Here is a 26683-nt window from a genome sequence, read left to right on the forward strand (position 1 = left end):
ATATATATATATATATATATATATAATATATATATATACCACACGCCCTTCTGCTTGTGATATTAAGAATAAATGATTACTTGATTTGTTTTTATTAGAAATTCAACATGTACATAAAATGTAAAAACACATCACACTTAACCGGTACATGTCAAATTTTGAGGATAACAAAGTACAAGATTTAATATAAAAAGAAAAACAAAACATTTTGGCATTTCAGGCAAGAGTCACAAGTTGCTAAACGTTGCAGAGAAAAAAAAATACAAAAGGAGCTAAATGTGTTTTTCGTTACATTTTTGAAAACCGGAAGTAGCTCTGGGTCATACGGTCATACAAACTACAGTTCAGTGGTCATACATGATACGCAACAGTCTTTGTTCCGCTTTGAACTCACCGCCCATCCGCTTTCCACGTGATCTCTTCACAGCCTGACGGCGCATTTGCAGCTTGCCACTCAAACGGACGGCAGCAAATCAGCTTTCACGTCCTTCTAGCCCTCATTGGTCGGTAACTCTCACGTTGTAGTTTCCAACATGTCGGCTATGTCTGTGCTGCCCATGTGTGCGCGGTACGTTCGGGGTCTCTTGAGGCCCAGGAGCGGGACGATGGCAGCTTTCTCTCCGACTGTGTTGGACACCGACCGGACGCTGTGTACGGATAAAGCTCCTGGCGCGCCTGGAGAAAACACCGGCGGACTGGCTCAGGCTGTCCTCCAGGAGAGACTCCAGCAGCTGCAGGTGAGACAGCTAGCAAAGAAGGGTGCGCTCGATTATTAGCAGCAGTCCTTGAAGTTAGCAGAGAGGCACTTTGTAGAAGCAGCTCGTGAGGTTTAAACCGCAAACCCCGCTCACGCGGGCTGTTGATGTAATGTAATCGAAGCCACACTGACAGACGTTTTCCAGTTCAGGTGCCAGAACGTTTAAATGTCAAGTGGTGTGAATTGTGTGAATGGTTACTGATGTTGACAGGTTGTGTGAGCCTAAAGTTTTTGTTCCGCGGTCCATGAAATGAATGAACCAGATTGACTGTGGTAGCTAGCAGGCTAACGTTAGTAAGTACACACTCATTCTGCTCAAAAGTGGTGTTGAGTGATGACGTCTGCTGTCGTAACCCTAGGTCAGAGTTCTTCTCCTCATGCAGATCTGTGCCCAGATTTGTTCGATTTGAAGGGTCAGCATGCTGACTTATCTCTGTGCGTTGTTGGGTCTAGTCACTCACACACACTCACTGCATCTTATCTCAGTGTGTGGAGGACTGAATGGGATTGCAAAATAAAGTGACACTGCAGCAGTGTCCCAGTGTGATAACCAAAAGTAACATAATTTCAAATCAACAGTTTCACTTCCATAATGAAAGGCATTAAAAGGCTTGATGTATAACCTGCTAGCTGTACATGCCACACTACAAATGTACAAGAAGCAAGTATACACATGAATGTGATGGTCTAGTGGTTAAGCGTTGGGCTTGAGACCAGAGGATCCTCTGTTCAAATCCCAGCCTGACTGGAAAATCACTAAGGGCCCTTGGGCAAGGTCATTAATCCCCTAGTTGCTCCCGGTGTGTAGTGGGCATCTTGTATGGCAGCAGCCTTGCATCAGGGTGAATGTGAGGCATTGATGTCTTTGAACATCTGATGCAGATGGAAAAGCGCTATATAAATGCAGTCCATTTATGTTAATGAACACTTGACGAAGAAAAATGCTGATATAGCAAGAGAAGCTAGAATCCTCCAGAAGCAAACAAAAATAGTTGGGACAGTTGTGAGGAAAAAGCGCTGGAAAGGATAAAAGACGAAGATGGCAAGTACGAGGTCTGTTAGAAAAGTATCCAACCTTTGGTCGGGGAAAAAAAAAACTGGCATACCTGGAGCGTTGGAAACCTAATCACCCTCAAAGTAGTCTCCTTGGGACTCCACACACTTCTCCCAGCGGTGCCGCCATTGTTGGAAGCATTCTGAGAAAGCCTCTCGAAATGGAGTTTAGCTCGGCTGTCGTTGCAGCCATAATGTCCTCTCTTGTCTGAAATTGCATTCCTTTCAATGGCCTCTTGAGTTTGGGGAACAGCCAGAAGTTGCAAGGGGCCATATCACGAGAGTAAGGAGCCTGTTGAACCACAGGAGTCTAGTTTTTCATAAAAAAAAAAGTCTGAATCAAGTGCGAGAAATGTGCTGGAGCATTGTTGTGATGGAGGCGCCAATTTCCTGTGGCCCACAACTCCAGTCTCTTGCGCCGCACAGCATCACATAGGCAACGGAGGACATCCCTGTAGTACTCTTTGGTGATTGTAGATAATTGGCTTCATAGATAATTGGCAAAGCTTCTGGGGAAAACCTGGTCTTGTTAGGAGAGACGACATCCATCCCACTTTGGATGGAGCAGCTCTCATTTCTAGAAATCTGGCCAATTTTCTTAAATCCTCCAAACCGTGACTATACAGAAACCTGGTTACAGCAGGATGAATATGTTAGTTTAAATGAGTCAACTCCCCCGAGTCACACTGACTGCCAGAATGCTCGTAGCACGGGCCGAGGCGGAGGATTAGCAGCAGTCTGCCATTCCAGCTTATTAATTAATCAAAAACCCAGACAGAGCTTTAATTCATTTGAAAGCTTGACTCTTAGTCTTGTCCATCCAAATTGGAAGTCCAAAAAACCAGTTTTATTTATTATCTATCGTCCACCTGGTCGTTACTGTGAGTTTCTCTGTGAATTTTCAGACCTTTTGTCTGACTTAGTGCTTAGCTTAGATAATATATTATAGTGGGGCGATTTAACATCCACACAGATGCGAGAATGACAGCCCCAACACTGCATTTAATCTATTATTAGACTCAATTGCTTTGCTCAAAATGTAAATGAGTCCACCCACCCTTTAATCATATCTTAGATCTTGTTCTGACTTATGGTATGGAATTGAAGACTTAACATTATTCCCTGAAAAACTCCCTTCTGTCTGAATCATTTCTTAATAACATTTACATTTACTCTGATGGACTACCCAGCAGTGGGGAATAAGTTTTCATTACACTAGAAGTCTTTCAGAAAGCGCTGTAACTAGGTTTAAGGATATGATTCTTCGTTATGTTTCTCTAATGCCATATACCAACACAGTGCAGAGTAGCTACCTAAACTCTGTAAGTGAGATAGCGTATCTCGTCAATAGATTTACATCCTCATTGAAGACAACTTTGGATGCTGTAGCTCCTCTGAAAAAGAGAGCTTTAAATCAGAAGTGCCTGACTCCGTGGTATAACTCACAAACTCGCAGCTTAAAGCAGATAACCCGTAAGTTGGAGAGGAAATGGCGTCTCACTAATTTAGAAGATCTTCATTTAGCCTGGAAAAAGAGTCTGTTGCTCTATAAAAAAGCCCTCCGTAAAGCTAGGACATCTTACTACGCATCACTAATTGAAGAAAATAAGAACAACCCGAGGTTTCTTTCAGCACTGTAGCCAGGCTGACAAAGAGTCAGAGCTCTATTGAGCCGAGTATTCCTTTAACTTTAACTAGTAATGACTTCATGACTTTCTTTACTAATAAAATTTTAACTATTAGAGAAAAAATTACTCATAACCATCCCAAAGACCGTATCGTTATCTTTGGCTGCTTTCAGTGATGCCGGTATTTGGTTAGACTCTTTCTCTCCGATTGTTCTGTCTGAGTTATTTTCATTAGTTTACTTCATCCAAACCATCAACATGTCTATTAGAACCCCATTCCTACCAGGCTGCTCAAGGAAGCCCTACCATTATTTAATGCTTCGATCTTAAATATGATCAATCTATCTTTATTAGTTGGCTGTGTACCACAGGCTTTTAAGGTGGCAGTAATTAAACCATTACTTAAAAAGCCATCACTTGACCCAGCTATCTTAGCTAATTATAGGCCAATCTCCAACCTTCCTTTCTCTCAAAAATTCTTGAAAGGGTAGTTGTAAAACAGCTAACTGATCATCTGCAGAGGAATGGTCTATTTGAAGAGTTTCAGTCAGGGTTTAGAATCATCATACTACAGAAACAGCATTAGTGAAGGTTGCAAATGATCTTCTTATGGCCTCAGACAGTGGACTCATCTCTGTGCTTGTTCTGTTGGACCTCAGTGCTGCTTTTGATACTGTTGACCATAAAATTTTATTACAGAGATTAGAGCATGCCATAGGTATTAAAGGCACTGCGCTGCGGTGGTTTGAATCATATTTATCTAATAGATTACAATTTGTTCATGTAAATGGGGAATCTTCTTCACAGACTAAGGTTAATTATGGAGTTCCACAAGGTTCTGTGCTAGGACCAATTTTATTCACTTTATACATGCTTCCCTTAGGCAGTATTATTAGATGGCATTGCTTAAATTTTCATTGTTACGCAGATGATACCCAGCTTTGTCTATCCATGAAGCCAGAGGACACACACCAATTAGCTAAACTGCAGGATTGTCTTACCGACATAAAAACATGGATGACCTCTAATTTCCTGCTTTTAAACTCAGATAAAACTGAAGTTATTGTACTTGGCCCCACAAATCTTAGAAACATGGTGTCTAACCAGATCCTTACTCTGGATGGCATTACCCTGACCTCTAGTAATACTGTGAGAAATCTTGGAGTCATTTTTGATCAGGATATGTCATTCAAAGCGCATATTAAACAAATATGTAGGACTGCTTTTTTGCATTTACGCAATATCTCTAAAATTAGAAAGGTCTTGTCTCAGAGTGATGCTGAAAAACTAATTCATGCATTTATTTCCTCTAGGCTGGACTATTTTAATTCATTATTATCAGGTTGTCCTAAAAGTTCCCTGAAAAGCCTTCAGTTAATTCAAAATGCTGCAGCTAGAGTACTAACGGGGACTAGAAGGAGAGAGCATATCTCACCCATATTGGCCTCTCTTCATTGGCTTCCTGTTAATTCTAGAATAGAATTTAAAATTCTTCTTCTTACTTATAAGGTTTTGAATAATCAGGTCCCATCTTATCTTAGGGACCTCATAGTACCATATCACCCCAATAGAGCGCTTTGCTGTCAGACTGCAGGCTTACTTGTAGTTCCTAGGGTTTGTAAGAGTAGAATTGGAGGCAGAGCCTTCAGCTTTCAGGCTCCTCTCCTGTGGAACCAGCTCCCAATTCAGATCAGGGAGACAGACACCCTCTCTACTTTTAAGATTAGGCTTAAAACTTTCCTTTTTGCTAAAGCTTATAGTTAGGGCTGGATCAGGTGACCCTGAACCATCCCTTAGTTATGCTGCTATAGACTTAGACTGCTGGGGGGTTCCCATGATGCACTGTTTCTTTCTCTTTTTGCTCTGTATGGACCACTCTGCATTTAATCATTAGTGATTGATCTCTGCTCCCTTCCACAGCATGTCTTTTTCCTGGTTCTCTCCCTCAGCCCCAACCAGTCCCAGCAGAATCAATCAATCAATCAATCAATCAATTTTTTTTCTATAGCGCCAAATCACAACAAACAGTTGCCCCAAGGCGCTTTATATTGTAAGGCAAGGCCATACAATAATTATGTAAAACCCCAACGGTCAAAACGACCCCCTGTGAGCAAGCACTTGGCTACAGTGGGAAGGAAAAACTCCCTTTTAACAGGAAGAAACCTCCAGCAGAACCAGGCTCAGGGAGGGGCAGTCTTCTGCTGGGACTGGTTGGGGCTGAGGGAGAGAACCAGGAAAAAGACATGCTGTGGAGGGGAGCAGAGATCGATCACTAATGATTAAATGCAGAGTGGTGCATACAGAGCAAAAAGAGAAAGAAACAGTGCATCATGGGAACCCCCCAGCAGTCTACGTCTATAGCAGCATAAGTAAGGGATGGTTCAGGGTCACCTGATCCAGCCCTAACTATAAGCTTTAGCAAAAAGGAAAGTTTTAAGCCTAATCTTAAAAGTAGAGAGGGTGTCTGTCTCCCTGATCTGAATTGGGAGCTGGTTCCACAGGAGAGGAGCCTGAAAGCTGAAGGCTCTGCCTCCCATTCTACTCTTACAAACCCTAGGAACTACAAGTAAGCCTGCAGTCTGAGAGCGAAGCTCTCTATTGGGGTGATATGGTACTACGAGGTCCCTAAGATAAGATGGGACCTGATTATTCAAAACCTTATAAGTAAGAAGAAGAATTTTAAATTCTATTCTACAATTAACAGGAAGCCAATGAAGAGAGGCCAATATGGGTGAGATATGCTCTCTCCTTCCAGTCCCTGTCAGTACTCTAGCTGCAGCATTTTGAATTAACTGAAGGCTTTTTAGGGAACTTTTAGGACAACCTGATAATAATGAATTACAATAGTCCAGCCTAGAGGAAATAAATGCATGAATTAGTTTTTCAGCATCACTCTGAGACAAGACCTTTCTAATTTTAGAGATATTGCGTAAATGCAAAAAAGCAGTCCTACATATTTGTTTAATATGCGCTTTGAATGACATATCCTGATCAAAAATGACTCCAAGATTTCTCACAGTATTACTAGAGGTCAGGGTAATGCCATCCAGAGTAAGGATCTGGTTAGACACCATGTTTCTAAGATTTGTGGGGCCAAGTACAATAACTTCAGTTTTATCTGAGTTTAAAAGCAGGAAATTAGAGGTCATCCATGTCTTTATGTCTGTAAGACAATCCTGCAGTTTAGCTAATTGGTGTGTGTCCTCTGGCTTCATGGATAGATAAAGCTGGGTATCATCTGCGTAACAATGAAAATTTAAGCAATACCGTCTAATAATACTGCCTAAGGGAAGCATATATAAAGTGAATAAAATTGGTCCTAGCACAGAACCTTGTGGAACTCCATAATTAACTTTAGTCTGTGAAGAAGATCCCCATTTACATGAACAAATTGTAATCTATTAGACAAATATGATTCAAACCACCGCAGCGCAGTGCCTTTAATACCTATGGCATGCTCTAATCTCTGTAATAAAATTTTATGGTCAACAGTATCAAAAGCAGCACTGAGGTCTAACAGAACAAGCACAGAGATGAGTCCACTGTCCGAGGCCATAAGAAGATCATTTGTAACCTTCACTAATGCTGTTTCTGTACTATGATGAACTCTAAAACCTGACTGAAACTCTTCAAATAGACCATTCCTCTGCAGATGATCAGTTAGCTGTTTTACAACTACCCTTTCAAGAATTTTTGAGAGAAAAGGAAGGTTGGAGATTGGCCTATAATTAGCTAAGATAGCTGGGTCAAGTGATGGCTTTTTAAGTAATGGTTTAATTACTGCCACCTTAAAAGCCTGTGGTACATAGCCAACTAACAAAGATAGATTGATCATATTTAAGATCGAAGCATTAAATAATGGTAGGGCTTCCTTGAGCAGCCTGGTAGGAATGGGGTCTAATAAACATGTTGATGGTTTGGATGAAGTAACTAATGAGTAATTTTTTCTCTAATAGTTAAAATTTTGTTAGCAAAGAAAGTCATGAAGTCATTACTAGTTAAAGTTAATGGAATACTCAGCTCAATAGAGCTCTGACTCTTTGTCAGCCTGGCTACAGTGCTGAAAAGAAACCTGGGGTTGTTCTTATTTTCTTCAATTAGTGATGAGCAGAAAGATGTCCTAGCTTTACGGAGGGCTTTTTTTTATAGAGCAACAGACTCTTTTTCCAGGCTAAGTGAAGATCTTCTAAATTAGTGAGACGCCATTTCCTCTCCAACTTACGGGTTATCTGCTTTAAGCTACGAGTTTGTGAGTTATACCACGGAGTCAGACACTTCTGATTTAAAGCTCTCTTTTTCAGAGGAGCTACAGCATCCAAAGTTGTCTTCAATGAGGATGTAAAACTATTGACGAGATACTCTATCTCCCTTACAGAGTTTAGGTAGCTACTCTGCACTGTGTTGTTATATGGCATTAGAGAACATAAAGAAGGAATCATATCCTTAAACCTAGTTACAGCGCTTTCTGAAAGACTTCTAGTGTAATGAAACTTATTCCCTACTGCTGGGTAGTCCATCAGAGTAAATGTAAATGTTATTAAGAAATGATCAGACAGAAGGGAGTTTTCAGGGAATACTGTTAAGTCTTCTATTTCCATACCATAAGTCAGAACAAGATCTAAGATATGATTAAAGTGGTGGGTGGATTCATTTACTTTTTGAGCAAAGCCAATAGAGTCTAATAATAGATTAAATGCAGTGTTGAGGCTGTCATTCTCAGCATCTGTGTGGATGTTAAAATCGCCCACTATAATTATCTTATCTGAGCTAAGCACTAAGTCAGACAAAAGGTCTGAAAATTCACAGAGAAACTCACAGTAACGACCAGGTGGACGATAGATAATAACAAATAAAACTGTTTTTTGGGACTTCCGATTTGGATGGACAAGACTAAGAGACAAGCTTTCAAATGAATTAAAGCTCTGTCTGGGTTTTTGATTAATTAATAAGCTGGAATGGAAGATTGCTGCTAATCCTCCGCCCCGGCCCGTGCTACGAGCATTCTGACAGTTAGTGTGACTCGGGGGTGTTGACTCATTTAAACTAACAAATTCATCCTGCTGTAACCAGGTTTCTGTTAGGCAGAATAAATCAATATGTTGATCAATTATTATATCATTTACCAACAGGGACTTAGAAGAGAGAGACCTAATGTTTAATAGACCACATTTAACTGTTTTAGTCTGTGGTGCAGTTGAAGGTGCTATATTATTTTTTCTTTTTGAATTTTTATGCTTAAATAGATTTTTGCTGGTTATTGGTAGTCTGGGAGCAGGCACCGTCTCTACGGGGATGGGGTAATGAGGGGATGGCAGGGGGAGAGAAGCTGCAGAGAGGTGTGTAAGACTACAACTCTGCTTCCTGGTCCCAACCCTGGATAGTCACGGTTTGGAGGATTTAAGAAAATTGGCCAGATTTCTAGAAATGAGAGCTGCTCCATCCAAAGTGGGATGGATACCGTCTCTCCTAACAAGACCAGGTTTTCCCCAGAAGCTTTGCCAATTATCTATGAAGCCCACCTCATTTTTTGGACACCACTCAGACAGCCAGCAATTCAAGGAGAACATGCGGCTAAACATGTCACTCCCGGTCCGATTGGGGAGGGGCCCAGAGAAAACTACAGAGTCCGACATTGTTTTTTGCAAAGTTACACACCGATTTAATGTTAATTTTAGTGACCTCCGATTGGCGTAACCGGGTGTCATTACTGCCGACGTGAATTACAATCTTACCAAATTTACGCTTAGCCTTAGCCAGCAGTTTCAAATTTCCTTCAATGTCGCCTGCTCTGGCCCCCGGAAGACAATTGACTATGGTTGCTGGTGTCGCTAACTTCACATTTCTCAAACAGAGTCGCCAGTAACCAGAGTTTGATCCTCGGCGGGTGTGTCGTCGAGTGGGGAAAAACGGTTAGAGATGTGAACGGGTTGGCGGTGTACACGGGGCTTCTGTTTAGGGCTACGCTTCCTCCTCACAGTCACCCAGTCAGCCTGCTTTCCCGGCTGCTCGGGATCTGCCAGGGGGGAACTAACGGCGGCTAAGCTACCTTGGTCCGCACCAACTACAGGGGCCTGGCTAACTGTAGAATTTTCCACGGTGCGGAGCCGAGTCTCCAATTCGCCCAGCCTGGCCTCCAAAGCTACGAATAAGCTACACTTATTACAAGTACCGTTACTGCTAAAGGAGGCCGAGGAATAACTAAACATTTCACACCCAGAGCAGAAAAGTGCGGGAGAGACGGGAGAAGCCGCCATGCTAAATCGGCTAAGAGCTAGTAGCTACGCTAAGCTAGCGGATTCCTAAAAACACGCAAAGTGAATAATGTGTAAATAATTTAGAGGTGATTCAGCAGAAGGAGTGCTTTAGTTAAGGCACGTAAAGATTACAGGAGAGCATGAAATGCCTATAACTTGGCAGCACGGGAATGCCTGGTGGTGACATCCAGCAACTTGATGGTGCTACAGTTACTGTAGTTCAAAAATATGAGGATACAGACTGGGGTGGTGCTAAATGTTTAAGGTACAGTAGTGTTCAGAATAATAGTACTGCTATGTGACTAAAAAGATTAATCCAGGTTTTGAGTATATTTCTTATTGTTACATGGGAAACAAGGTACCAGTAGATTCAGTAGATTCTCACAAATCCAACAAGACCAAGCATTCATGATATGCACACTCTTAAGGCTATGAAATTGGGCTATTAGTAAAAAAAAAAAAAAAAATAGAAAAGGGGGTGTTCACAGTAATAGTAGTGTGACATTCAGTCAGTGAGTTCGTCAGTTTTGTGGAACAAACAGATGTGAATCAGGTGTCCCCTATTTAAGGATGAAGCCAGTACCTGTTGAACATGCTTTTCTCTCTGAAAGCTTGAGGAAAATGGAACATTCAAGAACAGCGTAGTTTGATTAAAAAGTTGATTGGAGGGGGGAAAATGTAAGAGACAGGAGAAGCCGCCATGCTAAATCGGCTAAGAGCTAGTAGCTACGCTAAGCTAGCGGATTCCTAAAAACACGCAAAGTGAATAATGTGTAAATAATTTAGAGGTGATTCAGCAGAAGGAGTGCTTTAGTTAAGGCACGTAAAGATTACACTGGGAAACAAATCGTAATCTAGATAACTAGATCAATCTAACTGCGCAGATTAAACAGCTAACAGATACAGAAAAACACCGCTGTGCTCCGGAACAGGAAGTGATACAATACCGCAGTGAGAGCCAACCACCAGTAGAGGCAAGCAAGAGCAAGGGAGTGAATGAGAAGACTGCCCCTCTCTGAGCCTGGTTCTGCTGGAGGTTTCTTCCTGTTAAAAGGGAGTTTTTCCTTCCCATTGTCGCCAAGTGCTTGCTCACAGGGGGTCGTTTTGACCGTTGGTGTTTTTACGTAATTATTGTATGGCCTTGCCTTACAATATAAAGCGCCTTGGGGCAACTGTTTGTTGTGATTTGGTGCTATATAAATAAAATTGATTGATTGATTGATTGATTGTTTGACCCTGTGGTGCATACTCATGGTGTACCACACCGCGGGAGTCAAAGAAAACAGTGAGCATCACTTTGATGTTGCTGCGCACTTGGCGGTCATTCTTTGGTCTTGGTGACGTGGAATGCTTTCACTGTGATGACTGGGATTTGGTTTCCGGGTTGTACCCATACAGCCAGGACTTGTCACCAGTGATTATGGTGTTCATGAAGTCGGGGTCACTGTTTGTGGAGTCCAGCATGTCCTGTGAAATTTCAACATGAAGTTGCTTTTGCTCCACCGTCAGCAGCTTCGGCACGAATTTCGCCGCCACTCTCCTCATGGCCAAATCTTCTGTCACAATGAAATGTGCCGAAAAAGTGCTGATGCTTACCTCTTCCGCAATTTCCTGGATAGTCACACGACAGTTCCGCATCACCGCAGCATTCACTTTGGCAATGAGCTGGTCATTTCGGCATGTTGATGGCCGACTAGAGAGTGGCTCGCTCTCCACCATTGTGCGGCCATCTTTAAACCGGTTGTACCACTCCTTAATTTGTGTGATGCCCATAGCATCGTCACTGAAAGCCGTCTGAATCTGAAGAGCACAACACACTACCTCACACAAATGCTGCTTGCCAGCAACTGACGCTATCGACAGGCGGGAAAAAATTCATGCATGCGCACAAAGGGTCAAGGTTGGCTCATGCAAGTGCGCTTGATTCAAATCCATTAGATTTTCACAAAAAAATGAGGTCGAATACTTTTCTAACAGACCTCATGTCAGAAATCAATAAAGATTACAAAGAAAAGTTTGTATGGACGTGACTGGACTAAGTAATGGGTTACCGTGGAGCCATGTCACTTCGAAGTGGCCAATCCGAAGGTCAGAAATTCGTGCCTCTGTGACTGGCCACCCAATGAAAACAAGCTTGGGCTGCATTGATTGTCTATTGAAATCAGCTGATTTTGTTTTGTCTCTAACTTGCTTCTATCAGCCAGCTGATGGCTCCCATTGGCTGAAATGATGAGATTTATAAACCAAGCTGACCTGAAATGAACCATTGTACATTAAATTGATTTTATTGATGAGTATGACCCCTTTGAAAAGTGACAAAATTACATGTAGTTGTATTGAGATTGGTGATGTTTTCATCAGCCAAAAATGGCCACCAGATGGCGCTCGGTGTGAAGTCCGCATGGCAACCCATACTGCTGACAACCTGCAGCTCTGATGTTGGATGAATATCTACTCCTGAAGTAAGTTAGTACTTATTTAAAAAAATGAACTAAGAGGGTAAAATAAATACAAATGATCTAAGAAGATAGAAGGAAAAAAAAGGGTTTAACACATCAACAGGGGACATGGGTAGGGCCCATGTTTCACCAGGATTTATCAGAAGCATCATCAATATGGAAATTAAAATCTCCAACAATCAGAAGTCTCAACAGTTTCAGAGTGCAGGTGTCGAAATACATTTTTTAACCTACTTGCACTGGTGCTAGTAACAAAAAAATTACTTGCACCAAAAAAAGTTACTTGCACAACCAAAAGTCAGTCTTATATCAACCTTAAAACTCCTCCTCTGATGTGTCAGACTCTTCCTCTCTGGAGAGAGTTTGAGGGGAGAGCAGCAGCAGACAGTTGTGTTTTTTTGTTTTGTTTTTTTCACGTGCATGCGAACTATGGTTTATAACACAATGCAGCCAGTTTTTTTTTTTCCTTTGTTTACATGTGCGCACGCAAACACAACAAATAGAGCACAGCAACTCGCTCCATGTGTGAGAGTCATAAAATGCAGGGAAGACGAAGACAACACACTGGAAATAGTTATTTTCCTTATTTATTCCTTTATTGGTTCATTCTACTGGTGCTTATAGTTGATAAAACTTGGATAAAGTTACTTGCACCAGTGCAAGTGCAGTATAAAATTATGTGCACCGCTCGAATAATACGTGCACAAACTAGCACATGCACGTACTATTTCGAGCCCTGGAGTGGCAGATAAAAACTCACTAAATGTGAATTACTAAAGTGCATCATGTCAGATCAAATACATTTGACTGCAAGACCCTGTTAGTCCTCCAATAAATCCACGTACAAATGAGGTTTATTTGTAGAACCATGTAAAGGCCATCAGAGCTTGTGTGCAAAGCCATGTAGTCTGCAGAGTGTCAGTCATCGGCATGCATCAGGTCACATGATGCACAGGATGATGGCACCCGACATCACTGTATTTGCACTCTGAATGGAGTGAATAGAGTGGAAGCTGGTACGAGTTCAGAGTTTGTGATTTAGTCAAACTGTGGTATGCCAGGAGAAATGGAAGAACCAGAAGCTGTGTTGGTTCAGTGTTTATTCATTTATCACATCATATCGTCATGGCATAATTCAGAGATGGCTTTTTGAATTTAAAAACGTTGGACAGCAATAGAATGCAGATGCATTCATCCCCCATTATTACAAATGAACAGTACATTTCACAATTGAACATTGACAAAACTGCACGTAACGTGTGCTTCAAACGTCTATTGTATAGGGTCCAGATCGGTGATGGATTCAACCTATTGACACACATCAATTCCTGACAGTCTGCCATTGCTGTGGTGACATATTCAGTTTGCTCTTTCACAAGTGCTTGACAGTCAAATCAATTTTTGTCTTCATCCAGGCCCAGCCTCCTCGTGAGGAAGGTCAGAGTGAGAGGGATGGTGAGCATGCAGAAGATAAAAAGGAGAAGGAGAACACTGCCTACGCAAAGAAGGTTCTGCTAAGGCTAGCGGGATTTATGGGAGTCAGCGGAGCAGTCGGCATTGTCTACATATTTGGTGAGTGTGTTGCATTTAAAATCTGTCTTTAGCTACCTTTTACATTTTCATGTATTTGCATTTTCATGTTGAACATTCAGAAGTGCTTAAGTTGTATGTCTGTAAAATTCTCACTCACTCATCTTCAACCGCTTATAGCGTATACCAGCAGTCACAGGGTGTGAGGCAGCATACACCCTGGACAGGGCACCAGTCTGTCACAGGGCCACATATAGACAGACAAACGCATTCACACCCACATGCACACCTACGGACAATTTAAAGTTTCCAATCCACCTAACCTGCATGTCTTTGGATGAGGGAGGAAGCCGGAGCACCCAGAGGGAACCCACGCAGACACGGGGAGAACATGCAAACTCCACACAGGGAGACCCCTGGTGGGAATCGATCCCATGACCTTCTTGCTGTGAGGCAACAGTGCTAACCACGATGCCACTGTGTTGCCACTGTAAAATTATCCTGCTGTAAAAAAAAATTTTTAGGTCTCATTTTCAGCTCTTGGTTGTTATATCATGTTTGTTTCCTTTTACTACATTTTGTTGTAGTTCCTGTTACTGTGTTTTGATGACACCCTGACCACACATATGTAATAAAGTGTTGTCTTTTATAGGTACTAATTCAGTCGATGAAGATGGAAATAAGGTAAGTTTTATTATAAACCTTTTTGGATGGGATTTATTACGTCCACCAAGGACATAATAAAATCACTGGTCTTTATTTATTTGTCTGTCTGTTAGCAGGATTATGTCAAAACTACTGCACGCATTTTGATGAAATTTTAACCACAGATAGATATTAGGCCACGGAAGACTCCATTAAATTTTGGAGGTGATCTGGATCCAGATTGGTGGACAAATCAAGAGAAATCTCGGATTGCTATTGTTTTATATGGAGTGGTGGAGTAATGTAGATTTACAACAGGATGTCTATTATTTATGGACAGTTTATACGGGATAAGAATGCTCTGTATAAATGACAGATGGAAGAGGCTACACACATGGCCTGACACACGGCCACCACTCCCCCACCCACCCACCAAAAAAGGGAAGGAATTGGGCAGAATAGACCGGAGTTATCTCTGAGGTCTGTTTTGTATTGACTAACCTTTGTCTAGTTACTTCCCTGCCAGCCCACTCCACCCACCCATCCACAAAGTTTGTGCTGTGCACACTTTGTGCAGCAATGGGCATTCTGTATACCAAAGTAGTTCATTTACACACAAGCATTAAACACCTGTATCCCATTCCACAAACTTTGTGATGTTTTTGATCTACACACAGAAGTCTGCAGCGTGCTCTGTATGTGTGCCAAAAGCAAAGCAGGTCTTCCAACGATGTACAATTGTGTGAGGTGCTTAAATGAACATGACTGCATGATTTTCTAGCTGTGAATGCAGAAATTATTGTAAAAAAGTAAACACACTAAAAAATAACAACAAAAAAAAAAACAAACAAAAACAATTTCAAGCACAAAAGGAGTTCTGAAGTGGTGACTTCATAGTCCCTATGGATGTTTTGGGTAAGAGTTATAGTATAGCCTGTGGTCTTTTGATGTCAATTGCAAATTCAGGGGCACTTCTAAAATACAACCCATTGTGTAAAATGTAAATAAAAACAGAATACAATGATTTGCAAATCTTCTTCAACCTATATTCAATTGAATACACCACAAAGACAAGCTATTTAAGGTTCATACTGATAAACTTGATTGTTTTTGTGCAAATATTTGCTCATTTTGAAATGGATGCCTGCAACACATTTCAAAAAAGTTGGTGACGGGGCAACAAAAGACTGGGAAAGTTGATGAATGTTAAAAGCACACCTAATTGGAAACAGGTGAGTGTCATGATTAGGTATAAAAGGAGCATCCCCAAAAGGCTCAGCCGTTCACAAGCAAAGATGGGGTGAGGATCACCACTTTGTGAACAACTGCATGAAAAAATGGTCCAACAGTTTAAGAACAATATTTCTCAACGTTCAATTGCAAGGAATTTAGGGATTCCATCATCTACAGTCCATAATAGAAGATTCAGAGAATCTGGAGAACTTCCAAGATCATTGTTTAAAGGATCTTACATTTGGACTCAGGAACACTTTAGAAAACCATTGTCAGTTAACACAGTTTGCCGCTACATCTACAAGTGCAAGTTAAAACTCTACCATGTGAAGCAAAAGCCATACATCAACAACATCCAGAAATGCCACCACCTTCTCTGGGCCTGAGCACATTTGAAATGGACAGATGCAAAGTGGAAAAGTGTGCTGTGGTCTGATGAGTCCACATTTCAAATTGTTTTTGGAAATCATGGACGTTATGTCCTTTGGACAAAAGAGACCATCCAGATTGTTGCCAGCTCAAACTTCAAAAGCCAGCATCTGTGATGGTATGGGGGTGTGTTAGTGCCCATGGCATGGGCAACTTACACATCTGTGATGGCACCATCAGTGCTGAAAGGTACATCCAGGTTTTAGAGTAGCACATGCTGCCATCCAAGCAACATCTTTTTCAGGGACGTCCCTGCTTATTTCAGCAAGACAATGCCAAGCCACATTCTGCACGTGTTACAACAGCGTTGCTTTGTAGTAAGAGTGCGGGTACTAGACTGGCCTGCCTGCAGTCCAGACCTGTCGCCCATTGAAAATGTGTGGCGCATTATGAAGTGCAAAATATGACAATGGAGACCCCGGACTGTTGAACAACTGAAGTCGTACATCATACAAGAATGGGAAAGAATTCCACCTACAAAGCTTCAACAATTAGTGTCCTCAGTTCCCAAACGCTTATTGAGTGTTGTTAGAAGGAAAGGTTATGTAACACAGTGGTAAACGTACCACTATTCCAGCTTTTTTGAAACGTGTTGCAGGCATCCATTTCAAAATGAGCAAATATTTGCACAAAATCAACAAAGTTTATCAGTTTGAACATTAAATATCTTGTCTTTGTGGTGTATTCAATTAAATATAGGTTGAAGAGGATTTGCGAATCATTGTATTCTGTTTTTATTTACATTTTACACAACGTCCCAACTTCATTGGAATTGGGGTTGTATTAAAAATAATAATAAAAATGGCTGCTTGTGCAAATTTGTTTTTTGGAGGGGGCGGCACTTGGAGGGGGTTTCGCCCAAGGAGTAATTCAGTGTCGAACCGCCACTGCCTACCTACCCATATAAAATTAATAATTTCAAAATAGGGCTTTGCACAAACTAAATAACCCCAACTTTGATCCTGAGTATTTCCCCTGAGCAGTATATTTGAAATTGTTATCTTCATATTAATAACTATGGTTTCTGATAATTATTATTTAATAAAATTACCATACCATTCATAAATGCGTCATTTCTCTGAAATTTTAATAATTGACTGAGCTGAGTTTAGATTTCAGATTTCTCTTGTTTATTTATTATCATGGAGCTGTATATGAGAACTAGAGAGTGCACTCTCAATGCTGCACACTAAACGAAAACGTCCCTTCATGGACAGCCACATCAAAGTATTGATGAAGTACCCGGATGTTAATGCATTTTCAATGGAGATTCGCAACTGAACACACTCAGAAAAATGCTCGCAAAATACGTGTTAAAATGCCATTTTGACCTGGATATCGAGCCAGTAAAATTAAATTACATTAAATTATGTCAGGAAAGTATTAAATGTACTCTGACACACACACATTCACAAATATTAGTGTTGAAAGTTACACGGATCCACGCTGTTAAAGCTTCTGAGCTGAGGCGTCCTGCTGCAGCTGCTGCTCTTCAACGCAGCGCGGCTCCTAAAACCATTACTATATATATATATATATATATATATATATATATATATATATATATATATATATTTTTTTTTTACACAATTATCCTTTATTGACTGAGTTTCATTCATGAAGTCAGTGGTGTGGGTACACATCACTGTGGATGTGACTGTGAGCGGCACAGCACGGGTCATTATAATCTCATTTTAAGGTGCAAATAAATAAAAAAAATGACCCGTCTTTTCGAACAATTTTAATCACTAACGACAAGTATTTTAACTAGACATTGGTGTAGCAGTGGAAAATATCAAGACATAAGTGAAGAGTTAATGGTCCGTGTCATCGGACGACACAGGTACGGCAGGAAACATACAGCTGTTTATCATCCAAATATCACGGACAAAGTGACAAGAATAACCAAAACCACTTACTTATGGAAGGAAATATCGTCTCCCTTGTTCCTCCGTTTGTGGCTTTGCCAACATGCGCAGCTTTCTGGTATATTCCACCTGTTTCTTGAACTTCTATGCACGCAAATCACTAACTTGCCCGGAATTAAAACGGCGATCACGCCTCCTTGTCGGCACACGACTCAGCGCTACTGCGCTCTCTAGTTCTTATATACAGCTCCATGTTTATTATTGCTATAATCATTTTGACATGAATCCGCTGAAGGTAAACAAATAATAGTCATGAGTTACAAGCCAGGAGAGCATGAAATGCCTATAACTGGGCAGCACGGGAATGCCTGGTGGTGACATCCAGCAACTTGATGGTGCTACAGTTACTGTAGTTCAAAAATATGAGGATACAGACTGGGGTGGTGCTAAATGTTTAAGGTACAGTAGTGTTCAGAATAATAGTACTGCTATGTGACTAAAAAGATTAATCCAGGTTTTGAGTATATTTCTTATTGTTACATGGGAAACAAGGTACCAGTAGATTCAGTAGATTCTCACAAATCCAACAAGACCAAGCATTCATGATATGCACACTCTTAAGGCTATGAAATTGGGCTATTAGTAAAACAAAAGTAGAAAAGGGGGTGTTCACAGTAATAGTAGTGTGACATTCAGTCAGTGAGTTCATCAGTTTTGTGGAACAAACAGATGTGAATCAGGTGTCCCCTATTTAAGGATGAAGCCAGTACCTGTTGAACATGCTTTTCTCTCTGAAAGCTTGAGGAAAATGGAACATTCAAGAACAGCGTAGTTTGATTAAAAAGTTGATTGGAGGGGGGAAAATGTATACGCAGGTGCAAAAAATTATAGGCTGTTCATCTACAATGATCTCCAATGCTTTAAAATGGACAAAAAAACAAAACAAAACAGAGACACGTGGAAGAAAATGGAAAACAACCATCAAAATGGATAGAATAACCAGAATGGCAAAGGCTCACCCATTGATCAGCTCCAGGATGATCAAAGACAGTCTGGAGTTACCTGTAAGTGCTGTGACAGTTAGAAGACGCCTGTGTGAAGCTAATTTATTTGTAAGAATCCCCTGCAAAGTCCCTCTGTTAAATAAAAGACGTGCAGAAGAGGTTACAATTTGCCAACGAACACATCAACTGGCCTAAAGAGAAATGGAGGAATATTTTGTGGACTGATGAGAGTAAAATTGTTCTCTTTGGGTCTAAGGGCCGCAGACAGTTTGTGAGACGACCCCCAAACTCTGAATTCAAGCCACAGTTCACAGTGAAGACAGTGAAGCATGGTGTTGCAAGCATCATGATATGGGCATGTTTCTCCTACTATGGTGTTGGGCCTATATATCGCATACCAGGTATCATGGATCAGTTTGGATATGTCAAAATACTTGAAGAGGTCATGTTGCCTTATGCTGAAGAGTACATGCCCTTGAAATGGGTGTTTCAACAAGACAGTGACCCCAAGCACACTAGTAAACGAACAAAATCTTGGTTCCAAACCAACAAAATTAATGCCTCGCAGATGTGAAGAAATCCTGAAAAACTGTGGTTATACAACTAAATACTAGTTTAGTGATTCACAGGATTGCTGAAAAAGCAGTTTGAACATAATAGTTTTGAGTTTGTAGCATCAACAGCAGATGCTACTATTATTGTGAACACCCCCTTTTCTACTTTTTTTTTACTAATAGCCCAATTTCATAGCCTTAAGAGTGTGCATATCATGAATGCTTGCTCTTGTTGGATTTGTGAGAATCTACTGGTACCTTGTTTCCCATGTAACAATAAGAAATATACTCAAAACCTGGATTAATCTTTTTAGTCACATAGCACTACTATTATTCTGAACACTACTGTATCTTCCCCATGATGCACAACTGATCTGAAGGGAAGTTCACACAAGAGAAGGTCCTTAAATCACCTTTCACACCGTGACTGATCAAGGAAATGTGTGAGAAACTGAAATTAATTTTGAATTTCCATTTGTGTTCATTATTCTCCTGCAAAAGTCCTTTTCCCATTCGCCAATTGCGTTCCTTGTCAGCTGATGTCTCCTGAGTCCATTGGGCTCATTGCTGCAGAAATGTGTGCTTTCACCTAATTTCAACAATCATAACTGATTTGTCACATGTACGTCTCGTAGTATTCTGCTACTGTTGTTGTTGTAATGTAGTACATGCTACTGTTGAATGTCAGCTCTTACTTGCTGGAGAGTGCTTTTGGACTGTTTTCTTGTTAGCAGGTTGGAGATAATTTATTCATTGTAGTCGTATAGGGTTGTTTAAAGGCCACACTTCACATGTGGGTGTGACCTGTGTCTGTCTGACAGACGTGTGAAGACACTTCAAAGTGCAGACTTCTGTTATTTTACATGACTGCCATGCAGATTTTTGAAGTAGTATGGGAAAGTAAAGGTGCCCTGACACACGACTTTGATCCGCGCACTTACACGCACTCTGCCATGCACAAGATTAAACTCGTCTCAAACTCGTAAACTGTGCAGCTTCATGCACGTGCGCCAAGAAAATTTTGAAATGTTAAAAATTTCCATCATGCATTAATGATGTGAACATTACGCAAATAAGACAAAAACACAGCATGAGTGCGAGTGATTGCATCTGTGCGCAGCTCGTCTGATTGATTATAACGAGATGTTAAATCTATCATAAACATACTTTGACAGCTACACACAATAAGGAATGAACATGCAACTGTTCTATCAAGCCATTACAATATAAACATGACTGTTCAAAATGCGTTCTTCACCGCATTAAGCGCACGTGCAAGAGATACAGAAAAGCTGCAGCTGGAGCAGTCCGCTGTGATTCCAGAAGCAAGTAGAGCCATTTTCAACACCCAACTCTGACAGAAAATGATTAATCAGCTGTGAAATAATTATTTTATATACGCAGCGTCCAGCGCACAATGCGTGGCATGCAGTGGAAAAAAGCACGGCGTCCAGCTGGGAACACAGCAGGTGAGATCGTTGCGACCATGTGTGTGCAAGTGCGTGGATCAAAGTCGTGCAAGTGTCAGGCACCTTAAGTGAGCCCACTTCAGTGTCCCTTGTTCATGTTCATGTGCTCATGTAAATGGTATTGTAATTGGCGGCACACTCGTCGGGTAGGTGAGAAGTCTTGTTTCGCGCATGTGTTTGAGCTGTGAGTTTGGGGTTGTCATGAACTTCAAAGAGCCCAGTTGTTCCACAGCAATAACAAGCAACCCTTAATCCCCCTTTTTAAAGGGGGACATCTGTCCAAAATATAAAGTTCTTTTAATCTACTGCTTTTGGGATTGAGCCCTATTGATTATATTCCCATGTATTTTATCGGGTTCTACAGTGACCCATTACTTTTGTCTTATTTTTTTAATGAATTATTAGGACGTATTATAGTTTTTGAAGTCTACCACTAACCCTGTTTTTATAAAATGATTTCTAAAAGCTATGAAGACAATCCTAGAGATGGGTATCAATGCCAATATTGATATTTATCGATGTGCTTATTGAAAATACTCTCCATAGTGTCATTGCAAATTTTTTTTTATAATATTTCTAGTGACACATTAAGTGGTTTTCATTCAAAGTTAAGTAGTTTGATCTTTACCCTTGGACCCCCTTACAATGGCACAGTCATCTCGTCATTGGGATTGTGGGGTTGGCCTCCTGTCTTTTTTTTTTATGTTGAAATAAACTGTCTCAAATATTCGTGTTATACTAGGAAAAGCTCACACAGTGGACATGCTGAAAGTTACTTCTTAAAGCAAGTTAGAACCTACGTAATTAAAATCACAACTAGCGTGTTGTGTGTGGGTATCCACGGGCTCTAGATTGAGTAGTGTTTATAAAATAGGTAGCTGACATTTTTCAAGGGTGTCAATAAATTGTGCAAAGTTTCCATAATTAGTTGGAATGGGGTGTGAATCCAGAATGTCTTTAGAACTTTAGATGTTGGACCAACAGTTTTTAGAAGAACTCAACCCTTTTATTTCCTGTTAATTATGTAGTTTTTTTTTAAATGTTAATTTACTGTCTTAATATATATATACATTGTTTAGGTTCTTGTTATCATATAGACATTATTATTATTGTTATTATTGCAGGGGTTGTGGCCAAGTGGTTAGTGTGCTTGGGTTCAGTGCAGAAGGTGCCCGGATCAAACCCCACCTCTGCCACATTTCTCCATGTATTCTGGAGGAGCTTCAGGAAGGCATCTTGTGTAAAACTTGAGCCAGTTCAACATGCAGATCCACCTTTTTGCAGCACCTCTCAGGCTTTATCAGTTTGAATGGGGCGCGTCTGTGCACAGCCATTTTCAGATCTCACCAGAGACGTTCAATCCGTTTGAAGTCTGGGCTCTGGCTGGACCACTCAAGGACATTTACAGAGTTATCCTGAAGCCACTCCTCATATCTTGGCTGTGTGCTTAGGGTCATTGTCCTGTTGAAAGATGAACCATCACCCCAGTCTGAAGTCAAGCGCACTCTGGAGCAGGTTTTTATCCAGGATGTCTCTGTACATTGTTACATTCATCTTTCCCTCAATCCTGACTAGTCTCCCAGTTCCTTTTGCTGAAAAACATCCCCACAGCATGATGCTGCCACCACCATGCTTCACTGTAGGGATGGTGCCTGGTTTCCTCCAAACATGACACCTGGCATTCACGCCACAGTTCAGGCTTTGTCTCATCAGACCAGAGAATTTTTTTTCTCATGGTCTGAGAGTCCTTCAGGTGCTTTTTTTTGTCAAACTCCAGACAGGCTACCATGTGCCTTTTATTAAGGAGTGCCTTCTGTCTGGTCACTACCATACAGGCCTCATTGGTGGATTGCTGCAGAGATGGTTGTCCTTCTGGAAGGTTCTCCTTTCTCCACAGAGGAATGCTAATGGTGCTCTCACAGAGTGAACATTGGGTTCTTGGTCACCTCCCTGACTAAGGCCCTTCTTCCCCGATCGCTTGGTTTAGACAGGCGACCAGTTCTGGAAAGAGTTCTTGTGGATCCCATCTTCTTCCATTTACTAGATACTGAAAAACGACAATTTGCCAAGTGGAGAACCCCTGTTGTCAGAACAGCTTTTCTACTAGTTCCAGACAATTGGACAACAGTTTATATCGAACCATCTTAAACGTTTACTTTTGCTTTAATGTTGTGAGCATTTTACTCTTTTTTTTTTTTTTCCAGTTAAAATAAGCTTTTCAGTTTAGGATTTGTTTGCTCTGTGTAGTCTTTTTTTATCATAAATTTTTTGGTGGATTTTTGTTTTCCTGGGTCTGTTTGTTGCCTGCCATTTTATAACTTGTAAACAAAATGATTAATCTGTTAATTAGTTCGGTGAGGGGATACATTAGTTTGTGTTACTGCTTTGAAGTCATTAGTCTTTGGTCTTTATGGACGTGCTTTAAAATGAAGTCTGGAGGTGAGGATGTGGGAAACGGCACTTGTCTTTTGCTCCGTGCTGTATTATAAAGAAACGTCTCTCTTCCCATTCTCACACATTATAAACCCTGTGGGCAGTATCCTCTGTGGCACTTCAAAGGGAAGACACACTTTTCACACCTTCATCATTGCCGTTTCAGGCAGCTGTCACAAGTCAGACTCAGACACTCGGCAAGTTGAATAACATTTCAATCAACTCAGTGCAACCTTTTTGTTACAATTTCCAATGAAATTACTAACATTTGACAAATATGAAAACATTGTTTTTGAGACTGTGGAGCATAGCCATTTTTGTCTTTGAATGAGAGTTTGAAGAAAAAAAAAAACCCAAATAAAAAAAAAAGCTAATTTAATGAGCACTCTTCAAAACCTATGCAGGTGGTGGAGATTCTAACCCCAGATGGTCCCTAATTAATTTTTTTGTTGTTCGATCAAAATCAATTTTAAATAACATTTTCCCATGGCCTCCAGAGGGCGCCAGTTCTTTTCAGATTCTTTTCTTTCTTGCATTTGAGAGTGGCCCTTTTTCCTGTTGGAATGCAGATGCAAGTTCAGTCATTTATAATGATTAACAACATATATCAGAAAAACAGACCTACACAGAAATGTGCTGTAAATTCTACACCGTTTGCCGATTTCAGATCTCGTTAAACATGTTGGTCTGCATTACAGTCTCATTATTTGCTTTCAACTTTATTATATAGCTAAAGTAAATCTTTATCATTGTTTAGTTCTGCATTGTAGGGCTGCAACAACGAATCGATAAAATTGATAAAATTCGATGACAACAGGCGTTGGCAACGCATTGCATCATCGATGCGTTGTGTCGAGCGATTATGACATCAGAAGCTGCTGGCCGCTTCTGACGCCAGTAGCGACCAGTGCACCGAGGAGATCAGACGCTGTTTCGTACAACTACACAGTTAGAATATAGCAGATGCAAGCAGACAAAAGAAAGTTAAGACTTCAAAAATGTGGGAGCACTTTACGTTAAACAACGCAAAGACACTTGTTAACTGCAACATTTGCAAGTCGGACGTCGCATGGCATGGGAGTACGACGGTAATGATGCAGGATCTCAAACAAAAGCATGTCGGAGTCATCAAAGAGGAAGGGAGAGCTCAGTGTCTGGGTAAGTTAACAAATGTTTGTTTATTTTTTTGTGTAAGCAGTCGTAACTAGGGATGGGTATCGAGAACCGGTTCCTTTCGAGTATCGTTAAGAAATGATTTGATCCACCGACATCAATAAGCTTTTTGCTTAACGATTCCCTTATTGGTCATTCAGAGTGGCCGTTGTTTTTCGGGGTGTTTTTCAGGAAAATGATCATTTCTATACATTGATTACAGACCTTGCAGCGGGTCTGTAATCAACTTTTCTGCAGCGCGGCTTTGCTTTGAACCTTGAACCAATCGAAGCAGTGATTCGCAGATTGAAGCAGTGAGTCGATCTATTGCTTTGTTGGTTCATTTTTGTTCTTTCTTATTTTAATTTCCCCTCGATAAAACCCTAAAGAGCATATGTCTGTGAGTATTATTCACCTTTTTATGTTAAACCGACCTATTATGGTCTTCTGAAACAGTTGATAGATGTATTTTATAACTTAAAAACGGGACCGATGCTTACGTGTTAGCATGTCTATGGCATTTTCAATGGTACAGTTAGCATTATGCAGTTGCAGCTGTCAGCATGTTTGAGTGCATTTGTTTTCTGTATAATAAGCGTTTGTTGTCGTAAATGAGTCAAATGTACTACAAATTGTAATATTTTTTTTAAATTTAATATTTAATAATCTAGTCAGGCGCAGGCTGTCTGCGCGTCTCCCAGAGCAATGAGGCGAAGGGCAGAGAGTGAGAGAAAAAGAAAAAGAACAGTAACAGCACCGACAGTTTTTTTTATTAATGTTGTCAAAGTCTCTCAAATGCTGTCTCTGTACGTTCAGGGCAACCGCATGGGAGAAGCAGAGAGAAAGAAACCGTAAACAAGTCCACGCGCTTCTTCGCAGCGCATTGCGCATGCGCACCTCTGCCTTAACCACCTCAACCCTGAAGGAGCCCCGTTGGGTTATAATGTGATTTTTTTCTAATGTGTGCAGTTTAGCTACAATATACTGACACCCACTTGTTTTGTATTCATATAATCATGGAAAAAATGTTGCTGTCAAAAATGTACAAGATATTTTTTATATAATATTTGAAAAAAAGCCACTAAAAATCCTTAGGGCTTACAATGTTCCCCAAAGTATTCAGTACAGTATGTAAGCTCAAGGTTGTTTTTAAAGACATTTAAGAGTCAACACCCCAATGTATGTGAGAGAGTAATAAAAGATGTGAATAAAAGCAGCTCTGTCACACAACTGTTTTAGTAAACATGTTCCTCCTGTAATTTATGGTGTTTAGATTCTTAGCCTGTATTTTTCTAATGAAGAAAAGTTGATAATGTGTACTTTGTAGTATTATGCTAACTGTTTCATTCTTTATCTTCTCCAGGCCTAAACAACAAACAATGGGCAGCCTCTGGTTAGCAAACGAATCCTGCACACCTCAACAAGCAGCTGTCATCACAGATAGCATCTTGAATATGCTGGTGATGGACATGAGGCCTATATCCATGGTGGAGGATGATGGCTTCATTGCCATGGCCCATGCCCTGCATCCTGGTTATACCCTCCCGTCAAGGACCCATTTCATCAAACATATGGAGGCAAAATATGCAGAGACATTTCAGAAGGTAAAGACTGCATCTGCAATACAAACAAAACACAGCAAGCTTGCCCTCACAGCTGACATTTGGACCAGTGTAGCCACTGAAGCGTACCTTGGCATCATATGCCACTGGATCTCAGAAGACTGGGAGATGCAGTCGATCTGCCTCACCACCAAACCACTGCAGGACAGACACACTGCAGCCAACATTGCAGAGTGGTTAGAGGAAGCAGTAACCAGATTTGAGATCCCTCCCAGCAAAATCATTGCTCTAGTCCATGATAACGGTGCAATGTTGTGGCTGCAGCAAACACTGGAGGAAAAACATGGGTGGTCTTCGGTCCATTGTACTGGCCATACCCTACAGCTTGTGATCAGTTCTGCTTTGAAGCATCCAGCCATTGATAAAACTGTTAGGGCTGCAAGATGTCTGGTTGAACATTTTAAGAGAAGTGAACTAGCCACCAGTAAGCTTAAGGAGAAACAGAAACAAATGGCCACACCTGAGCACAGCCTCATTCAGGACATAAGTACACGATGGAATAGTACCTTCTATATGATTGTTAGACTGCTCGAACAAAGGTGGCCCGTGACAGCAACACTCTCTGACAGCTCTGTTACACACAAAGACAAAAA

At 40.9% G+C, this 26683-nt stretch overlaps 1 protein-coding gene across 1 annotated transcript in view; it reads left to right on the plus strand.

Moving 5' to 3' along the window:
- Window positions 1–455: 455 nt before the first annotated feature.
- Window positions 456–26683, plus strand: part of timm50 (translocase of inner mitochondrial membrane 50 homolog (S. cerevisiae)) — a 109016-nt gene continuing 82788 nt past the window's right edge. The window contains exons 1-3 of the mRNA XM_034168219.1: window positions 456–737; window positions 13567–13723; window positions 14334–14365. Of these exons, the coding sequence (XP_034024110.1) occupies window positions 534–737; window positions 13567–13723; window positions 14334–14365 (393 nt within the window). The 5' untranslated portion in view covers window positions 456–533. The remainder of the gene's footprint in view (window positions 738–13566; window positions 13724–14333; window positions 14366–26683) is intronic.

Source organism: Thalassophryne amazonica, chromosome 4 (assembly GCF_902500255.1).
Source record: "Thalassophryne amazonica chromosome 4, fThaAma1.1, whole genome shotgun sequence".
NCBI classification, from domain to species: domain Eukaryota; kingdom Metazoa; phylum Chordata; class Actinopteri; order Batrachoidiformes; family Batrachoididae; genus Thalassophryne; species Thalassophryne amazonica.